This window comes from Podarcis tiliguerta (genome assembly GCF_965153285.1).
Source record: "Podarcis tiliguerta genome assembly, chromosome: 5".
In the NCBI taxonomy this organism is placed as follows: Eukaryota; Metazoa; Chordata; class Lepidosauria; order Squamata; family Lacertidae; genus Podarcis; species Podarcis tiliguerta.
In genome coordinates, this window is record NC_139538.1 from 72,544,026 (window position 1) to 72,562,006 (window position 17,981).

Genomic DNA, 17,981 nt, shown 5'->3' on the forward strand with positions numbered 1-17,981 from the left:
ACAAGCTATAGCTTAGGGCCCCACTCTCTTGGGGCCCCCAAAAAATGTAAAGAAAAAAAACTGGATGTACATTTCCAAAATATAAGAGATCATGGTTGCGTCGATCCTCATTTTGCTGCTGCATTGCACTGATCTAAGCAATGACTTGGCATAGCACAAGGGTGCTGAAACTTTTCCAGCCTGAGGATCCTGTTCCTTTCTGATCAACCTTCCAAGGATCACATGCCAGTGGTGAGCAGAAAAGCGAGTGGAGCCATGGATGAAATTTTTGCCTTTGTACAGAAGGCTGGTTTCTACACAAGCACATGCAACCCTTGCTATCTTCCATGCAGACAAGCAAGAAGCATTATCAGAGTTAAGGACACATTTGAGGTGTGAATCAGGGCCAGCGAAGATTATGGTTGGGGAGAATCGTGAGAGGCCCAGAAGGCCATGTTTTCAAGTACTATGTGCAGAAAGAATTCAGTTCAGGGAACGCCTGGTGCTTCATCTCCATCTTGTGGCTCAAAGGAGAAGTGAATGAAATTGCAATTTTATTTTTTGCTATTTTACCCCGCTTATGAGTAGTGCACTATACTCATACCATTCTAACAGCCACGGCTCCCCCACCCCACCCCAAAGAATCCTGAGAACTGTAGTTTGTTTGAGGTGCTGATTTTTTTTTTTATTACAGGGTTTTTAAAAATTGAACTTCAAGAACAACAAAAATAAATATAGTCAAGTAAGTCATTCTAAACCACAATGAAACAAAGCAATAGTTTTATGCAGGAGGGGTGTGTGTAGCTGGTGGTCCAGTAACACAAATAGATCTGTATATGGTATCCACATATATTAAAATCTTCCACTTGTGCATGTTGAAGGTCATCTCATATGCTGGGAGTTGTCATCTCATAAGGGTGCTGGGAGTTGTTAGAAGACCCTCCTCACACAGCTGCAATTCCCAGCACCCTTGGCAAATGACAGTTCCCAGGATTATTGGGGAGATTTTGCTGTTAAAGCGGTATAAGAGCACTTTAAATGTGTTGGTGTCCGTGCACAAGTCAAAAGTCAGTCCTCCGATCAACTGGAGCAACATTACTCTGGCAATATCAGTAGCCGCATTGGAATCTCCCAGAGAGGGTTTGTTTTTAATGAATGGCAGTTAATTCTGAGCCTCTCAAGACAAAGAGAACTTTCCTCCACCTTCTGGAAGGAAAGCTTTCAGCTGCCTGCCCGCTTCCTTGCGGCCTGCCAGGAGCCGGGAGAGACGAGCTTAAATCAGCAGTGAGCTTCGCCACACCTTGTAAGGCACAAACTCTCTGTGGTGCATGGCAGCAGGGACTGCTTCTCAGGCTTCGTACTCCCAGGGCCCATTGGGTGGGGCCTGCCTTAGTCACAAGGAGTCACAAAATGGCGGCAGAGCTCGGCACGGCTGACAAAACGCTGACGTTCTCACCTCACATCTAATCCACCTTTGTAAATGGCTCAGTTCTCCCTCTCCTTTTTGACACCGTGATTTCCTGTCTTGTGGTATTGTGACTTAGCCTCCCCATTTTAGGCAGAATTTGGAAGTCCATAAGCTCTTAAATGAAATAAACAAGGCTTTTTATCTTTTTCTATTCCTGCCCCCACATATCTCTCGAGGTGGCCATCTGTGATTTCTTCTCCCGTTCTTTCCCAAACTCGGCTTGTACCTAGTCCACCGCCTCCCCCCACAGCCCTTTTGTGTTCACTTTCTCCTTCCATAATTGCATTTCCTCTCTTATACTCTTCATTTCTATTCCAAGTTCGTTTATTTACTAAATAAACAATATGGCTGCTGCAGTTACTAAAGAGAGAGAGAGAGAAACTGTTCTTCTCATTTCAGCATCTCCTCTGGCCCCCTCTCCCCTCAGTTGGAGGGGAGGCCTTCCTTCCCTCTTCTAAACTTAGCTTTTCTGCCAACCACCTTTGCTCAACATGCAAGAAGTTGCTGGCGCTTCCTTTGCTCCAACCAAAATGCTGCGAGGCACTGAGGCCTGCTTGGAAGTGGCTCAAGGCCCCCATTTGAGCAGCACGGCTGTATATCATACAATCCTCTTGAAAGCCTCAGTTTGCCATGTGGCATGAAGGGCTGCTTCTCAACAAACGCAGGCCCGATACTGTCTTGGGCCTGTGGAACTATTAGTGTAGTTGTTTGGATACTAGCTGCTGTGCATATTTTACAGGAAACAAAAACTGATTTTCTAAAGGAGATTTAACACTGGACAAGGCAATCCTAAACTGTAGCAGATGGACTGCTGTGTCCCAAACCCTAACGCTCACACCACTGAGGGCAGAAGGTGGAGTGGCTCCCCCCCCCATCACCAAACACAAAATTAGACCCCTTTGAGGATCTGCAGGGTTTTGGATCCAGTGACTCCAAAGATGCCAGTACTTTGTCTTGAAACAGACTGTTTTATATCTGGTAGGAGAGCTACCAGTGATAGCTTCCAGTTTCCTCCGTGCTGGCAAAGTCCCCTCTAGAAACACGGATAAAAAGGGTTAGGATTGCACTGTTACGATTACATCTCACTTATGAGTTCTGTATGCATTGTGCAGCCATGTCAAAATGCACACACCTCATAGCTATTAAGCCCTTCCTGTTAGGTGGTATCAGTGTTAAGAAAAGATTTGTGAGAGATTGAGGTTCTATGGGAAAATATATTTCTGGCACCCAGGCTCCTATCTGGAGTGGATGTTGCCAACCTTTTCTACCTGTGGGCACTTTTCTACCTGTGGGAGATTTAAGAAATGCCATGGGCCCCCACACCACAACCTGTAATATTGGCTACAACAGAATTCTTCTTTCAAGCCTGAATTCAGTGGGGCAAAGGGACCGCAATGGCATCGGGGAAGGCCTTTGTGTGCACATGTGAACCTGCAGTCACTGGATTGGAAACCCCTGGTCCAGGGAATGCAATGGTGGCGACCTCATAGAATTAAAAGTGTTTACTTATGTAAATCCAGATTCTGTGACAAAAGTTCTGCACCAGAAAAAGCAACCTGTATAAATCAAGCACGTAGCGCAAATATGCATTAGTTGTCCCATTTAAAAAATATTTTCTGCTAGCCATAGCATAGAACAATATTTTCTGCGCAAAACCACATTCACACCTGAATTCTGCAAACAACATAAATGACGCACATAAAGCATGTTTTTGTATATTTTTCTATTTGCATAATTTAGTCTGCTTCCACTAACCATGGTGAAGAGAATGCAGGGCACAGAAATGGTAAATCCTGGCCCCTGGAAATTGCCCCAAGCCCCAGTATTTCACCAGACATTGCCTATTCACTTTTACAGTCTGAATAAGAGCTAGAATATTACCAAGAAGAAAGGTGGGATCCTCACAATTCGGCACACTATTTTGAACGCTATGATTCTCTAGTTTTCATCTGTAAGGAATGGTATCTCCTGGGTAAGAAGTGGTCAGGGTTGGCAGGAAGGAATAATCGGCAGCTCTGCTAGTTACTTCCCCATGGAATGCAAAACCTGAATGTCAAGCAGGCTGTGAGCATGTCGGAAGTTATTCTGTGCTGCTGCTGTGTGTGTGTGTGTTAGGCACTATGGTAACACCATTGGCTCTGACACCTCAGTAACTTTTTGTAGCTACAGAGCTGACTGAGTAAAAATTATTGTTAGAGGAGGAAAAATAAACTAGGTTATTTAATCTAGATCAGGCTAGATTAAAGTAAGAATCTGCATGTAACAATAAATTTATTATAATGTATTGAATGGTTGCATGCAGAGTTGCTGAGAAGATGACATGGATTGACCAAGGAACATGACATTCGGCACAGTGGAGCTTGGTTGATCAGGCTTAACATGGGAACAGGTGCCTCCATTTCGATCTGTGTAAGTGGAATGTTACTAGCTAATTGTTTCTAACTTGTGACTGATCCACATCTGAAAAAACAAAAGAGGTCTTTATTTTATCTCTGAAGATTAAAAAAAATGCAGAGACTGCCAGAATCAGAAATACATTCCTGAATATTTGAAGGAGACTTAAGGGTTGTTGTTTTTACAAATCATCAATTTGCACTATCAATTCAATCAGCGTTCTTGTTTTTTCTCCTGACTGCATTTTATTTTTCAACACCCTGATTGATTGCAAGCATATTTACTTGGAAGCAAGCCCCATTGATTTCAGTATGATTTGCTCTAAAAAACAACAACTAGTAAAACACAGTCATTGAGATTCACATTTAATACTGCATTGCAGGGAATTCTGCACTACCTGGCTTAGGATGGCATGTGGGAGCTGAGGCTGGTGTTCATAATTCAAATGTAAAAGGTCAAAGATGGATGTTCCAAGTTTTATTGCAATTATTCGGTGCTCAGTGGAGAGATTACATGGCAATTTCCCTGGCTCCGTTGAAAACAGGTGTATTTGTCAACAGGGGGTGGTAATCAACTAAATTTTTCTCCGAGCAGACCATTGAAATCAATGGACCTAACTTAGGTTAATTAATTGTCGTGGGTAAAGCATGAATAAAACTTTCTTGACTACCACCCCTGTTTTGGGAACTGCAAATTAGATAATTTCACCTATAAATGCAAGCTTAACCAAGTTCTCACCCCCTTCCTAGTTAGATTAGGCCAAAGGCCCATCTAGTCCAGTGTTCTGTTCTCATGGTTCCAACCAGATGCTGATGGAAAACACACAAGCAAGATTTGAGTGCAAAAGCATTCTCCTGACTTGTGATTCGCAGAAGCTGGTATTCAGAGGCATACTGCCTCCATCACTGGAGATCACACATAGCTATCATGGCTAGTGGCTACTGATAGCCCAACCTTTCTTGAAAATAATGAAATTTAGAATTGCAGCAGCAATTATTTTCCTGACATAGCTGGTACAGTTTGACTCTTCATTCTCTTCAGAGCAGAGTAAATCACAATTAATTCAGTGGGATTCACTCCAAAGTAAAGGTACATAATATTGCAGTCTTAAGGCTGTCCATTTCTAGCAGGAATTATATTTGCATATTTTTGTCATGGCAACAGAAGTAAACAACCCAGCAGAGTGCATAATTTTACTCCGTTCCGCTGTTATAAATCTGTAGAGCAAGAAGTGTATTATGTAAATGACATTATAGAGTATTTTGACCTGAAAAGAAGATATAAATAGATGTTTTCAATTTATCAACATTATAAATACTAGCTAATAAGTAAAAGATCAAGATGTATTAAATTCAGTGTGAGATCTGCAATGTTGATTCATGCATGATATTTAACTTACACCTCAGCTACTCACTTTTAGGTAATCTGTGTGATTTTATCTTTTTTAAATAGCCCCTACTTGTGACTTTTGGGAAAATTACAAAAAAGTCAGAATTGTATTTCCTTCCTTCCTTTCTTGGAAGAGATCATATTCAAAGTCAATAATCCATTATTTATGCAGAAGTTACTTTGTACATTAGGAAGAGTAGCTTTTGCTGAAAACCTGCATCATGGATTGTTTGACTATTTTAGTCAAACAATGCAGCTGCAATTTTCTAAAACCTGTAATAAATAAAAATATTAAAATGTTATTATTATTTTTTAAAAAAATACTTAGTAAAGTACTCTGTAAAACTGCCAGTACTATGATCAGCTGCTGAGTATTTTGAAGATGTTTAGGCATTCTATCAGGCTATAACAGAACTGCAGATCCTCCCTCTCAGTTTTGCTGAGGAACCAGAAACCTTTAGCTACTCCTTTTAGCTACTCTGTCCCTTCAACTGGTCATTGCAAGAACCTCACAACTAAAAACTAATGTCTGTCTCCTTTCCCCCCTTCACCCTCCCAATCCCTTTTCCTTTTGTGTCGTGTCTTTGAGAAGTCAAGAAATTTGGCATGGTTAGATAAAATCTTAGTCTAATCACTTGAATTTTGATACAGTGGTGGTATACAGAACAAACAAATAACTATAAAAACCAAAGCTTGGAATTATTTGGACGGGAATCTTTTTTCTGACTCAGGTTGCTTTAAAAGGCAATAATGGGAGCAGTGGGAACCTTTGATTTTGCTCTGCTGACAGAACCAAATTTCCATTCCAATTTGAGATCCCCCCTCCCAATAGTTTGTATGAATACAATACATTTTTTACCCCATCCCCACAAAAAAACTTTCCAAGCTCATTAGATCTCTTCTGCTCCTTCAATTTCTTTTGCATCAATGCAAAGAGGCCTCAAGAAGGTGTTGCATTTCTTTCTGTTTGCAGCAGTCGTTATCCTCTGTAGAAATTAAGTACTGTAGAAATAAAGTTGGACCACAACCTCAGAGAACTTTTGGCATTCCTCTTGACTACTTTGCCCAAGAGGAAACTCAATTTCCTGTTCCTTCCGTTGTCAAGCACTTGGTGGAATATTTAGAAGAGTTTGGTAAGTTCATTATCTTTAGCTGAACTTTGTAAGAATTTCTTTTGTTCCTTTCAGTAAAAATGCTGAGCTCCGCACTGAATTTCTGTGGCTTCCTGATCTGGTTAGGAAGCAGCATTTGAAGTGGGGATTTCATATGGTCTGTGGCTCTGTCCAGAACAATTATGACATCATTGATCCTGTGCTCTGCTTCAGGCCCCTGATTTGGGCATCTGGTGAAGTGTCTATGATGTCATCAATCCTGGGCATGCCCAAAGGCACTTTCTGGGTTCTGAAATAGAGGGTGATATCCATTATTAGTCATACTCTGCTTAGATCCATTAAAAATCAAAAGACTTAAGTCAATTATTTCATTGGTGAATCCCAATTCTTTCCCTACCATTGACACATCTTTAAAGAAAATGTTTGCAGATTTTTTTTGCAAAGCTACCTTCTTTTCCTAGGGGAATGAGAAAAAGAAAAATCTCAGAAATTTCCCCATAAGAATGTCTTCTGAGAATATTTTTCTCAACCCATTTTTTGGGTGGGTGGGTGAGAGAGAACACAAAATCTGTTCTTGGTAACAGACACCTGCCTTACCTCTAGTCATATATTCTTTGCAAATAACCACTTGCAAAACAATAAAGCAGAAGTTAAGTATAGCAATAAATAATTTTCATGTAGGTAACCCGAAGTAATAGTTATGCAGTTTTGTTAGCTACAGAGCTAAGTACCATTTTAGAACTGACACCAGGCCTCCCATTGATTTTGACAGATCAGGACTGTGTATTTATTCACTAATATTCATAATGTTCATACGCTGAAATGATAGATTTATCTTATTTCTATGGGGGGGGAGTGTTTTAGTGCCATGTACTTCTCATATTAGGGACGCGGGTGGCACTGTGGGTAAAAACCTCAGCGCCTAGGGCTTGCCGATCGAAAGGTCGGCGGTTCGAATCCCCGCGGCGGGGTGCGCTCCCGTCGTTCGGTCCCAGCACCTGCCCAACCTAGCAGTTCGAAAGCACTCCCGGGTGCAAGTAGATAAATAGGGACCGCTTACTAGTGGGAAGGTAAACGGTGTTTCCGTGTGCGGCTCTGGCTCGCCAGAGCAGCGATGTCACGCTGGCCACGTTACCCGGAAGTGTCTCTGGACAGCGCTGGCCCCTGGCCTCTTGAGTGAGATGGGCGCACAACCCTAGAGTCTGTCAAGACTGGCCCGTATGGGCAGGGCTACCTTTACCTTTACTTACTTCTCATATTACTTAAAGAAAATGTTTTCTTGCTTACAAAGAGGCAGATTAACTACCAGGTTGTTTAGTTTTGTTGCCATGACAAAAGCATACCCAGAAACCATTCCTACCATACATGAACAAATTTAGAGATGCAGTCATGCATCTGAGACAGTATGTGAGGAAGCAGGTGTTCTTCCCCCCTACTTTTTTTCAAATCCTAGTGTTCCCACAACCCCCTCCTTCTGCATGGATGTTAGTAGGAAAAGAAATTTGCTGTTACTATAGGATGTTGCCTATTCCAATAGGTCTGAATCACAAAGGCCTATTTCGGATCAGTGGCTCAGTGACCAAAATCAAAGCGCTGAAGGAGAAGTATGACCAAGGAGAAGAGGTGGATCTTGTTAATGAAGGAGATGTCAATTCCATTGCCAGCCTGCTTAAACTCTTCCTGAATGAGCTCCCAGTCGCTGTTCTCCCTGACAATCTGTGCGCCAATATTTTAGCTACTTTTGAAGGTAAAACAATTACATATTTTTGTTCAAGTGGGCATGTTGCCACATCTTGGAAAGATACACGTGCAAAGGTTCTTGATCAGGGAGAGGGTTGAAATGGATGATACATATATTTTGGTCTATTCTGTAATTAGAAGCCAGTTTGTCAAACACAAATGAAGGCGTTTGACCTTGAGCATAAGAGGTGCTGAACAAACTCAGAGAATGATGAACACTACATGGATCTGCTCAAGATTGCATAATGGTTTGTGGCCATTGGTATCAATTTGTGCACACTGACTTGCTGTCACCCTCTTCATCAAGCTTTAAAAGTCTTTATCTATATCCTCTTGTGTTCCCCCTTCTTACCCTTTTCACTTCTTCTGTGCTTCTCAAACTCACATGTTAATTAACTGCAGGTTGCTTTGCTCTCATCCCTGTGCTTTCAGCTATATCACTACATATGCCTGGAAAGGTTTTTCCGTCTCTGCTCACCAGACCACATTCCTTTTTTTCCAATAACCCTCAAGACAAACTTTGTTTAGCAAAATCTTTTTGGTATTCCCGAATACCAGTTTAGAGCTGATCTACTTATGCAAAGAAATCATGCAACTTCCTGGAACCTAGTTCAGACTGCAAGTGAGGATTGCATGTTTACCTGCTTTCCTAGGTTGAAAAAAGCCCCAAACAAAACCAAAACCCCAACCCTCTCTGCTTGTGTGGTGATGTCAAGAAGGAGGGTTCTAGATTGCTCCATGCTGAGGACTCCTCCCCCCAACAAAGAGGGGAGCATCTCCTACCCGCAGTCTGAAGTGGTGCAACTCCCAGAAGGCCATTTCCTGTGATATGTCTGTATGTGCAGATTGGCCGTCATTTGTTTCTCTCCTACCCACTGACTGTCTCCGTGCCCATTCCTGCTATTCATGATGATTGATCGTAAACATTTGTCCTTTCTCAGTTTTGTCGGTGTAACACAGAGTTGGGTTTGCATGTTACTAAGAAGCTGCAGGTTTGTACACCTTCTGCTTGCACTTTCTACATAATGTGCAAAAGGGGAATGTACATGTCTCTCCCATGGGGAGAATTTCAAGAGCATATGATGCTCATACACTAAGGTTACCAGAATTATTTCAATGAATCCAGGGACACTATAAATACTGGTAAATAATATATATATATATAATAAAAAAGGAAAAAAGTTATTTTTTTAAAAAAGTAATATCTTCTCTTCTGTGGTCTCCTCTGTGCGGCCTTCCTCTGGGTCCTGGCCTTTCTTGCAGCACTAGCTGTGCTGTCCCCCTCCCTCCCTCCCTCTCCCACCTTGCACTGCGATCCCCTATAGTCTTATTTGGGAGTAAGCATTAGCAGAAACCGCCTCCGCTTGCTGCTGCCCTGCCCGCCTGTTTGGCCATCTCCTGCACAGGCATCATCCAGCGGCTGCCATCCACGCTTTGGCGTGCCCAGTCAGCAGTCCCAGAGGCGGCGCGCTTGGGTTGGATCAGCTCGTCTCCTGCTCGCCTCTCATCCGTGATGACCAACAAAGAGCTGGCCAACAAGCTGAGCCGCCGCTTGCAAGTCGAGGAGCACAATGGTGAAGCCGAGCAGCAGCTGTAGCTGCCCAAGCATCACTCGGAGGCTGAGCTGGAGCCGACGGCTTTGGCCAGCGTGCTGATGGCTAGCTGAGCGCTAAGCTGCAGCGGCGCAACAAACTCAAGGACCCTGCACAGCTCTTGCCCCAGCACTGTGTCTTCAGCCCCTACACCGATACCCCATATGATGTGACTTCTGCGCAACACATCATATGGGGACTTCCAGCAAGGCAAAATGGCAGGCGCCTCCTGAAGCCAGCCAGAGCCAGCTGCGCTACCAGGCTGGTTCCGGGCTGCTGAGACTGCCGCTGCCACGTTTCCCGGGGACATTAGATGAAATCCGGGGACATTCTGGTGATGGAATTTGTCCGGGGACAAATTTGCAAATCCGGGGACTGTCCCCGGGAAACGGGGACATCTGGTAACCCTATCATACACCTCACTGTTGCACAGGACGTCACTCATGTTTATGCTGTCAATGCTTCTCTGCCACCCATCTGGGCAGTGACCATCTTACCTCAGTACAAAACACCTTGCACATGCTTGGTACTCAGTAAGTATGAAACACTAGCACTAATAACTACAACTTATGCTAACCTTAGTTAATGATTAACATTTAATCCTTCACAGATAATAAAAACGACATGGCAGACTGCCCAGGATGCACCCTAAGAAGGCTATTAAGCAGCCTACCGAAAGCCCACTATAGCCTTTTCCATTTCCTTATTAGATTTTTGGTCAAAGTGGCAGCACATAGCGATGAGAACCACATGACAATGGAGAACCTTGCCGTTGTTTTTGGCCCCACCCTTTTCCGGTAAGATGTTGTTATGATTGCTGTATAATGTGTAAATTCCCTTTTCCTGTGGTATAACTTTCCTGGCAACATTCCTTTAGTCTGCAGGTGGGGGCTTGAATGTTCCCTCTAAAGAAGCCCTCAACCTTTCTTGGATATGTTATGTCTAGAAATACATGCAAGAGAGAAGGGTTCTGGCCTAGTTGAGAGATTAATTTTCCATTTTCAAAGAGTTGTTCCCACGTGGGAGCTTTCAAACTTATTTCACTGCCTGAAGTGGGATAGTTCAGAAAACAGTTTACGCAAATGATTTTGCTGGTTGTGTATTCTGGTCCCGAGGGTAGTATGCTTAAACTGACTTAAAATGTAAGTGTCCTCTGAGTTTCCATGTGCCTTGGAATTTACAAGTTTGTAAGTAATAGCAGAATTACTTTTTCATGGCATTTTGTTCGCCATGTTCAGTCTTGGAGTTCCTCCAGATGTGCTTTTCATTGTGCGTTCATGACTATTTGTGTTCATGATGGTATCAGGGCTGTTATACACAATTCTCCTTTAAATACTGTTTTCTTGCAGAAGTTTTAGGACAGATGTTTTAGGACTGCTTTTCTTTCCATGCATCTGTGCATGTCCCATAACTTCTAACTGAAATCCTGTAACTTTCCATACCACAAATGTTCTGGTTTATTTATTTATTTTGTCCCGCAGTTGTCATGCTATAGTGCAAGAGTGTCCCTCTAAATGGCCATAATATTGAGGAAGCACTGTGGAACCACTGACAAAGTAGAATTATGTGTGGCTGGTGCAGTCCACCACTAATGCTGCAGTCCAATGACATGCTGCAGAATACATCTGCAAAAAAGAAAAGAAAAGAAAGACACACATGGAGGAGACCTTGGTCCAACTACAATCAGAGTTACCAAACTGCATCTACTTTGAAAGTGGCTTCCTTGACATTGCTGATGCATTTCCCCCTCTGTGGCTATCTGCTCTCCCAGCCTGTCTGCTGGGGACCTTGACTGCATTAAATTATCACTTAATTATAGTGAGTGACAATTTAATATTCAGCTTCAGAATTTATATGGGCCTGAGAGGATGCACAGCATTAGACTATGAAGTATGCCACCGTTTTACAACCCTCTTTTGATGTACCATAACTTATATAGCCTTCATAATTACACCAATAATCGCTTTATTGAATTAACAGCAGGACCAAACACCCAAATATTTTTAATGTCTGGATTAAACAGAAACTTACTGTTTACAGTGTCATTAAAAATGAATGAATCTCTTCCCCACCACCACAACATTTGCATTTTCCATTAGAGAACAACAGCATCATTGGCCATGTTATATATAATGCACACGCTGTGTGCATGCTGTGAGCTTTCAGTTTCTTGCAATATTTGGATGACTTTAGCATGGAGTTACTAGATTTTATCCAGATATTTTAATAACAGTTTTATTATATATACAAATAACTATTGCCAAAGCAGGATAGCAAGCACAATTCCTAACAATAATTCAGGTTAGAAGTATGCTACATCTAATATGTACTGACTTGTTAAAAGCAAGCACAGAAAAGGCTTCTTTCTTTTTCTCTCCCTCTCCTTATGGCAAGTTCAGCAAAAATTGTCGCTGATCACACACACACACACGAGCTGTCTACAACATGCACATTTATCTTTTCATTTCCTCCTTTTATAAAACATAACGGCAAGCACCTAAAACATTTATGTTCTGTAAGTTCCTTTCTAATGACCACCAGACTGGGTGGTTGATGATTCATAGGGCTAGAGTATGAGGACCATTAAACTGATGGCATTCCATTTTCTTTTTTCCTCTTCAGAATTCCTTGCAGCCCCATAGCTCATAAAAAACAAGCAGTATGCAATGGCATTCTCCTATATATTCTTCAGCACCATGAGGAGATATTTGTGGTCTGCCCTGACACTCATTTCTCACTGACAGAGGCAGGTGACCCCCAGGTAAGGAGCTATTAAGGGAGCCTGAGTCAACAGATAATTTCTCATTAACTCCTAGGTATGTATTTTTCTCAACTACACTGTGAAGTCACCCCATGGTCAATGCTTGGTTTATCAGTGGCACATCGAGTGCAGATGGGAAACTTGGTTTTTAAATGATAATTTCCCCTGCCAAAGAATACAAATGATCAGCTTTAAAGAGAGTGTTGTTTAAACTGAAGGCGCTAATAAATTGTTCCAGGGCAAGTGAGCTTAAATCTATTTTTTTGTCAAGTTTCATGTAAGGGTCTTAAATATAGTGCACTTTATAATTATGATATACAGTATCTGGTTTAATAATGGAATGATATATATTACGTTGTAATTACATAGTAAATATGAAAACTATTATGTTGTAATTACATAATCAGTAAATATGAAAAACTATATATTGTGTGTTGGGGGAAAGCTTTTAAAAACTAGGGGGAAAGGGTTCCAGCCTTGTCTTTTTATTGACAAGCTGGTTTTCTAGGTGTAAAGATGTTTTTAGGAGAAGTGGCCTTTCAGACATAGAGTCAAGAGACAATTTCACCATTTGATAAGCTGTTTGTGTGAACTTGGCTGCAATGCAGTTTAAATTTTGGGGGTTAATGACAGAGGACATATATGCCTCTAATATATGGTGAAGGGGGTTGAAAATGACCTTTTGATCTCTCTTGCACAGTTATAAATCTATTATAAAGAATAGGTTATTAACAGTTTTCAACATAACATCACTGCTCCTTCTCCCTTATTTCCGCCTCACCATCCTATTCCAATAATTTGTACGCTTTCCCCACAGATTCTCTCCCCTGCCCCATTGTCCCAAGAGCTGACACAACAGACAGAGGAAATCCATCATCCATAATATATGCGGCAAGCAACCTAAGGCTGGCTGGCCCCTTCCCTCCACATGGTGTCAGTATTGCGTTTTGGAATCTCACTGTTCCACTTGGTGGCAACTGGCTGGATTTTAACCTGCAGTTTTCAAGGTCTTTTTTTACAGTTTGCCCCTTCTTCTGTTCACATGCACAGCAATGTCATCATGACTGATTTATAACAACTCAAAGGATCCGTTTGGATAATCAGATGTTTGGGGACATATGTGTGCAAATTTATATCCTTAATTAAAACACTGAGATGCAAAGAACATTCCCTCCGCTGCTCCTGTAATGGGTGGGGGAGCTGTGAGACTCTGCAAGGGCTTCCTCTTAAGCAAAGGCCCTTTCGAAGCCTCACCACTGGGCAGGAAGAGCCTGGCAAACTCCACAAGGACTTCCAGAATGCCTCTCTCTTGCTGAGAGGGAGTCATTCTGGAGAGCTTTTGCCCCAGCCCCTAGGGATGGGGAGGAATAGCAGCAATCAAAATAGGTGGTGAATCAGTTCCTACTCTACCTCCTATTTCCAACTATATGTGATTATTTCTTAGTAGCATCTATAACTTTGGCCCACTCATTGATTTGACACTTGAAATGACTTTTAAAACAAACAGTTGAATGTGCATAGGCAGTATCATATGCCAAAGGCACAAATCCTGCTGCTAACAAAAGTGTCTGACCTCTGTTGATAATATTACTATAGCTATTGGGTGTGTGTGTGTGTGTATGTGTGTATGTCACAACAAATGGCTCTTCTCCTTTTTTCTGAAGGATGGATTCAAGGCCGGGCCTTTGGATGTTGATAAATCTTGCCCCATCCCTTTGAAAACTCTTTGGGGATGACTGTCAATTCCCTGACATGTTTTCGGTTATAGGATGGTTACTGCCATGCTCTGTCAGTAAAATGTTACTAGCTGCACTTTGCCTCTTGTTTCTGAAAGGCTAATGCTGTCGGCTGTAGTGTGCTTCTCTCTCTCTAGATGCTGCTGTTTGCCATCTGTCTCTCGTTTGTTCCAAGAGGACAAATTACTCTAGGTTCTGTGCTAATCCAAAGCAATAGGCAGTAACGTTTCTACTCCCCTCCACAAAATCTCTCCAGCCATCCAGAACGATGCACAATTGGAAATAATTTCCACTGATAATACCTTTGGAGTTTAGGAAAATTATTTCGCAAAGCGAAGCAAACAAGGCTTGGGTGAATTTCCACTGTGACTCTGCAAGAGATGTCATTATATCCCTGTTGTCTTTATTTCTCGGTGTTTTGAAAGCATCTAGGAATTGTGCTCTTCTCACATGTATGTGCATGTTTAAGTGTCTGGAGACAGAGCTTTGCAGAGAATGACACATTGCAGGCACATTTTGCTACTGGTCAGCACCCCCTCAAGAAACCTTGGGTGATGGCTGTGGGCTGGGCCAGCAAATGTGAAACTCTGGGTCATTTCCCCTGCTGTTTTCTACCCCATTGCTTTTCACTTGCTTACCTCTCCCCACACACACTTCTTTCCTTCGACCCATTCCCATTTTTCCAAAGATTCCCTTAATCCACCCCCACTCCTACTTCCCAACAGAAGATAGAAGCTGCCTCCCACAGGGTCAGGCTTTTCCACCACCCCATTGACTTCAAATCTGTACAACACAGGCAGAAGCTTTGCCATTGAACTAGAAACCTGAAAGCTGTGGTCCCTCCTATTTTCCGCTGGGGCTTCTCCTCTTGCCCCTAGAATAGAGGCTGCAGTTGGTGTGGATCGGATTCTGACAGCGAAAGGTCAGCGCAGCTGAACCATGCCTGTCCACACCACCTTTCCCTTCCGTCTTCTACTGTTTTCAAGCGATTCTCTTTTCTCCTATCTGATTTCCCACATGCACCCATGTTTATTTATCCAGTGGGCGTCATGTTAATTTTATGCCCTGGGTGCCAGATTCCTTTAGGCTCCCTCTGCAGACACCCACACACTCTTTTCTTGTTGTATTTGGAAGAATGCAAGAAGCCAGATATGGAGGCAGCCAAAATTAATTTCTCCCTTCCCCTCCCGCACTGCCAATCTCGGGGAACAAAATGAATAGCTTTGACTTAGAATCTTTTTTGCTGGTCAGGTTGAGTGGGACCTTCTAAAAATAACAATATGTTCTATTTTGCTGCTGCTGTAACTCTACTGCACAAATTCTTTTATCAACACAGTTAATATTTGCATATTTCTCTTAGGAAATATAACAAGGAGTCTGCCAAGTCCATCAAGCAAAGGGAATATTTTCTGAATTCAGCTGCTTGATCTGTTTTTTATAATCATTATTTGTGCTTCAAGTCTGACCTTCACATCCCTCAACATGAAATCCATGTCAGTAAAGTCCCTGTTATTTGATCTAACATTTACAGTCCATAGGGTGCTGCCTTTGCATAGAGCGGTGCTAGACATTGCAAAATAAATAAACAAACAACCACCAAAAAACCAGCATCACTGCCCCCCGCCCAGCTGAGTTTTCCTCTTCCTCTCTTTTGGATTTGGCCTGCCTCATTCTGGATGATGTTGTTCTGAGTTTTCTCTGCCCCTGATAGTCCTGTAGATATCGGGACATGTGGTAAATGGGAGCAGATGTTATAGAGCGGGGTAGGGGAGAAGGAACTTGGCATGGGGCTGCTCTTTTTGGCAGTAGCAGCTCTGTATTTTGTAACATCTAGGTACAAACACACACTGCTTCCACTTGGCTTGGTCCCATGAGGCTGTTTTATGTGTGTGGATACTGCAGCCTCCCACACAAAGCCAGTGGCACAAGTCTTTCTCAGGTGACTTCAGTCTCAGTGGTACAGATAAGTAGCAGCTTGGGGACAGGATACCTAGCAGCCCAGCTTCCCCTTTACAATATACCTCTGGTTGGTCACTCAGATCTTCCAAGGGGGCCTTTCTGATGCGAAAAATGATGGGATGCAATTTTATAGCATCTTGCAAGCAGGCCTTTTCAGTAGTGGCACCGCTCTCTGGAGCATAAACCATGTGATGTTCATGAGGTAGCAATACCTTCTGAAGACCCATCAATTTATGCAGGCTTTCTCTGGCCTGTAAGCTTCATTGCACTGCTCCATTTTACTGATGTATTCTTTGCTGTTATTGATGTGGGGTTTTTTTTGTATTTTGGTTAACTGTTGTAATATAGATCTTTTAATGATCTTAACTGTTTCATGTGAGCTGTTTAGAAACGTCACTCCTTAACGGCACATAGATATTATAAATAAAAATGAATGAAAGAATAATATGGGCTGAAATATTTGTGGACTGTGTAAGAGAGAGAGAGAGAGAGAGTATGTGTAAATATTCTCTGGGAGAGTTTGGGTGAGGGCAAACAATAAATTTCTCAGAAAACTCTCTCCTGAGAAATCTTGGCTCATAATCTTGAATGAACTTCTGTGGTTAGTTCAAATAGGTGAACTGCATATTCGTATATGCAGCCTGTGTGTGTACATGTGCCCAGTTTTGATGGAAATAAAGAACTACACTCACTCACTCACTCACTCACTCTATCTATCTATCTATCTATCTATCTATCTATCTATCTATCTCCATACCTTGGTGGAGGAAGTGTTTCCTCCCAGCTGAAGGGATGAGTCCCTGCATTTTCCCTCTACCCTTTTTACTGTCCAGTTCTTCCACATGCCCTATACAGTGGTACCTCGGGTTACATACGTTTCAGGTTACAGACTCCGCTAACCCAGAAATAGTACCTCGGGTTAAGAACTTTGCTTCAGGATGAGAACAGAAATCGTGCTCCGGCGGCGCGGCAGCAGCAGGAGGCCCCATTAGCTAAAGTGGTGCTTCAGGTTAAGAACCGTTTCAGGTTAAGAACGGACCTCCAGAACGAATTAAGTACTTAACCTGTGGTACCACTGTACCCTCTTCAATAGCTAAGGAGGCCCTGAGTATCTACTGTGGAATCCTTGCACATAGCAAAGCCAGCGTGTACACTCAGGACATGTGGGTCACTGACCAGGCCCATTTGGGCCTCACCATTTTCCCGCACGAAGTGACCCCATGTCATAGGGATCACCTAGCACTCTGCCACAGATGTCCATTAGAAGAGACCAGTAATGGGTAAGCAAGCTGTTTCGAAGGGAATCTTCTCTGCCGTTTGTGGAATGCCTAATCAGGAACCACAGGGCTCCGGCAATTTAGTAAGCATTGCAATAGAATGTATTTATGTGGGTATTTACCATGAATTTTGCAATATGTTTAAAAAATGAATATGTAACAGATATTGCTAATAGTTCCACTTGCCAAGCCCTTCTGATGTTGCTGACCCAGACTGAAAGCCACAGCAGTCATTTTGTCAGATATCGGAGAAAGGACCTTAGCGTCTTCTGGTTGCTAAGGCAACGCAAGAGTACATTCCTTTCTCTTTTATCTCCTTTAGCAAATTTCGTTCTTTTAGCTTCAAGACTAGCCTATGTAGATCAAAAGTAGTCTCTCCATTATGTACCACCGAGATAGCTGCTTCTAAGGCAAATGAACCGTTAAGCTGAAGTGCGTTGCAACCTGAAATACATTTTGTTTTGTTTTGTTTGGAGGAAGGCCATTGACTCTGGAGTGACTTGCTGGAGGAGATAAGATTAAGCCAAAGCAGAGAAATTTCAAAGCACATTACAAGGATAATCTCCATTTGCAA

The 17,981-nt window shown here is 42.5% G+C and overlaps 1 protein-coding gene and 1 long non-coding RNA gene across 13 annotated transcripts in view; one reads left to right on the forward strand and one right to left on the reverse strand.

The window, feature by feature from the left end:
• The window catches only part of LOC310677307 (protein FAM13A-like), a 46,226-nt gene that overhangs the window by 2,337 nt on the left and 25,908 nt on the right, over nucleotides 1–17,981 (forward strand). For 2 of the 12 annotated variants that reach the window (XR_014511032.1, XR_014511033.1), the window contains exons 2-7: nucleotides 3,750–3,856; nucleotides 6,204–6,363; nucleotides 7,880–8,089; nucleotides 10,285–10,471; nucleotides 12,297–12,435; nucleotides 13,253–13,368. Coding sequence is in view for 7 of the 12 variants with exons in the window: in XM_083440125.1 (XP_083296251.1) it covers nucleotides 3,827–3,856; nucleotides 6,204–6,363; nucleotides 7,880–8,089; nucleotides 10,285–10,471; nucleotides 12,297–12,435; nucleotides 13,253–13,318 (792 nt within the window). In the remaining 5 variants the exon portion in view is untranslated. The other 10 variants (XM_083440125.1, XM_083440119.1, XR_014511036.1 and 7 more) reach the window with 9 other exon arrangements.
• LOC310677324 overlaps nucleotides 5,924–17,981 on the reverse strand; it is a 35,300-nt gene continuing 23,242 nt past the window's right edge. Inside the window, exon 3 of the long non-coding RNA XR_014511063.1 lies at nucleotides 5,924–6,631. This is a non-coding gene — a long non-coding RNA (uncharacterized lncRNA). The remainder of the gene's footprint in view (nucleotides 6,632–17,981) is intronic.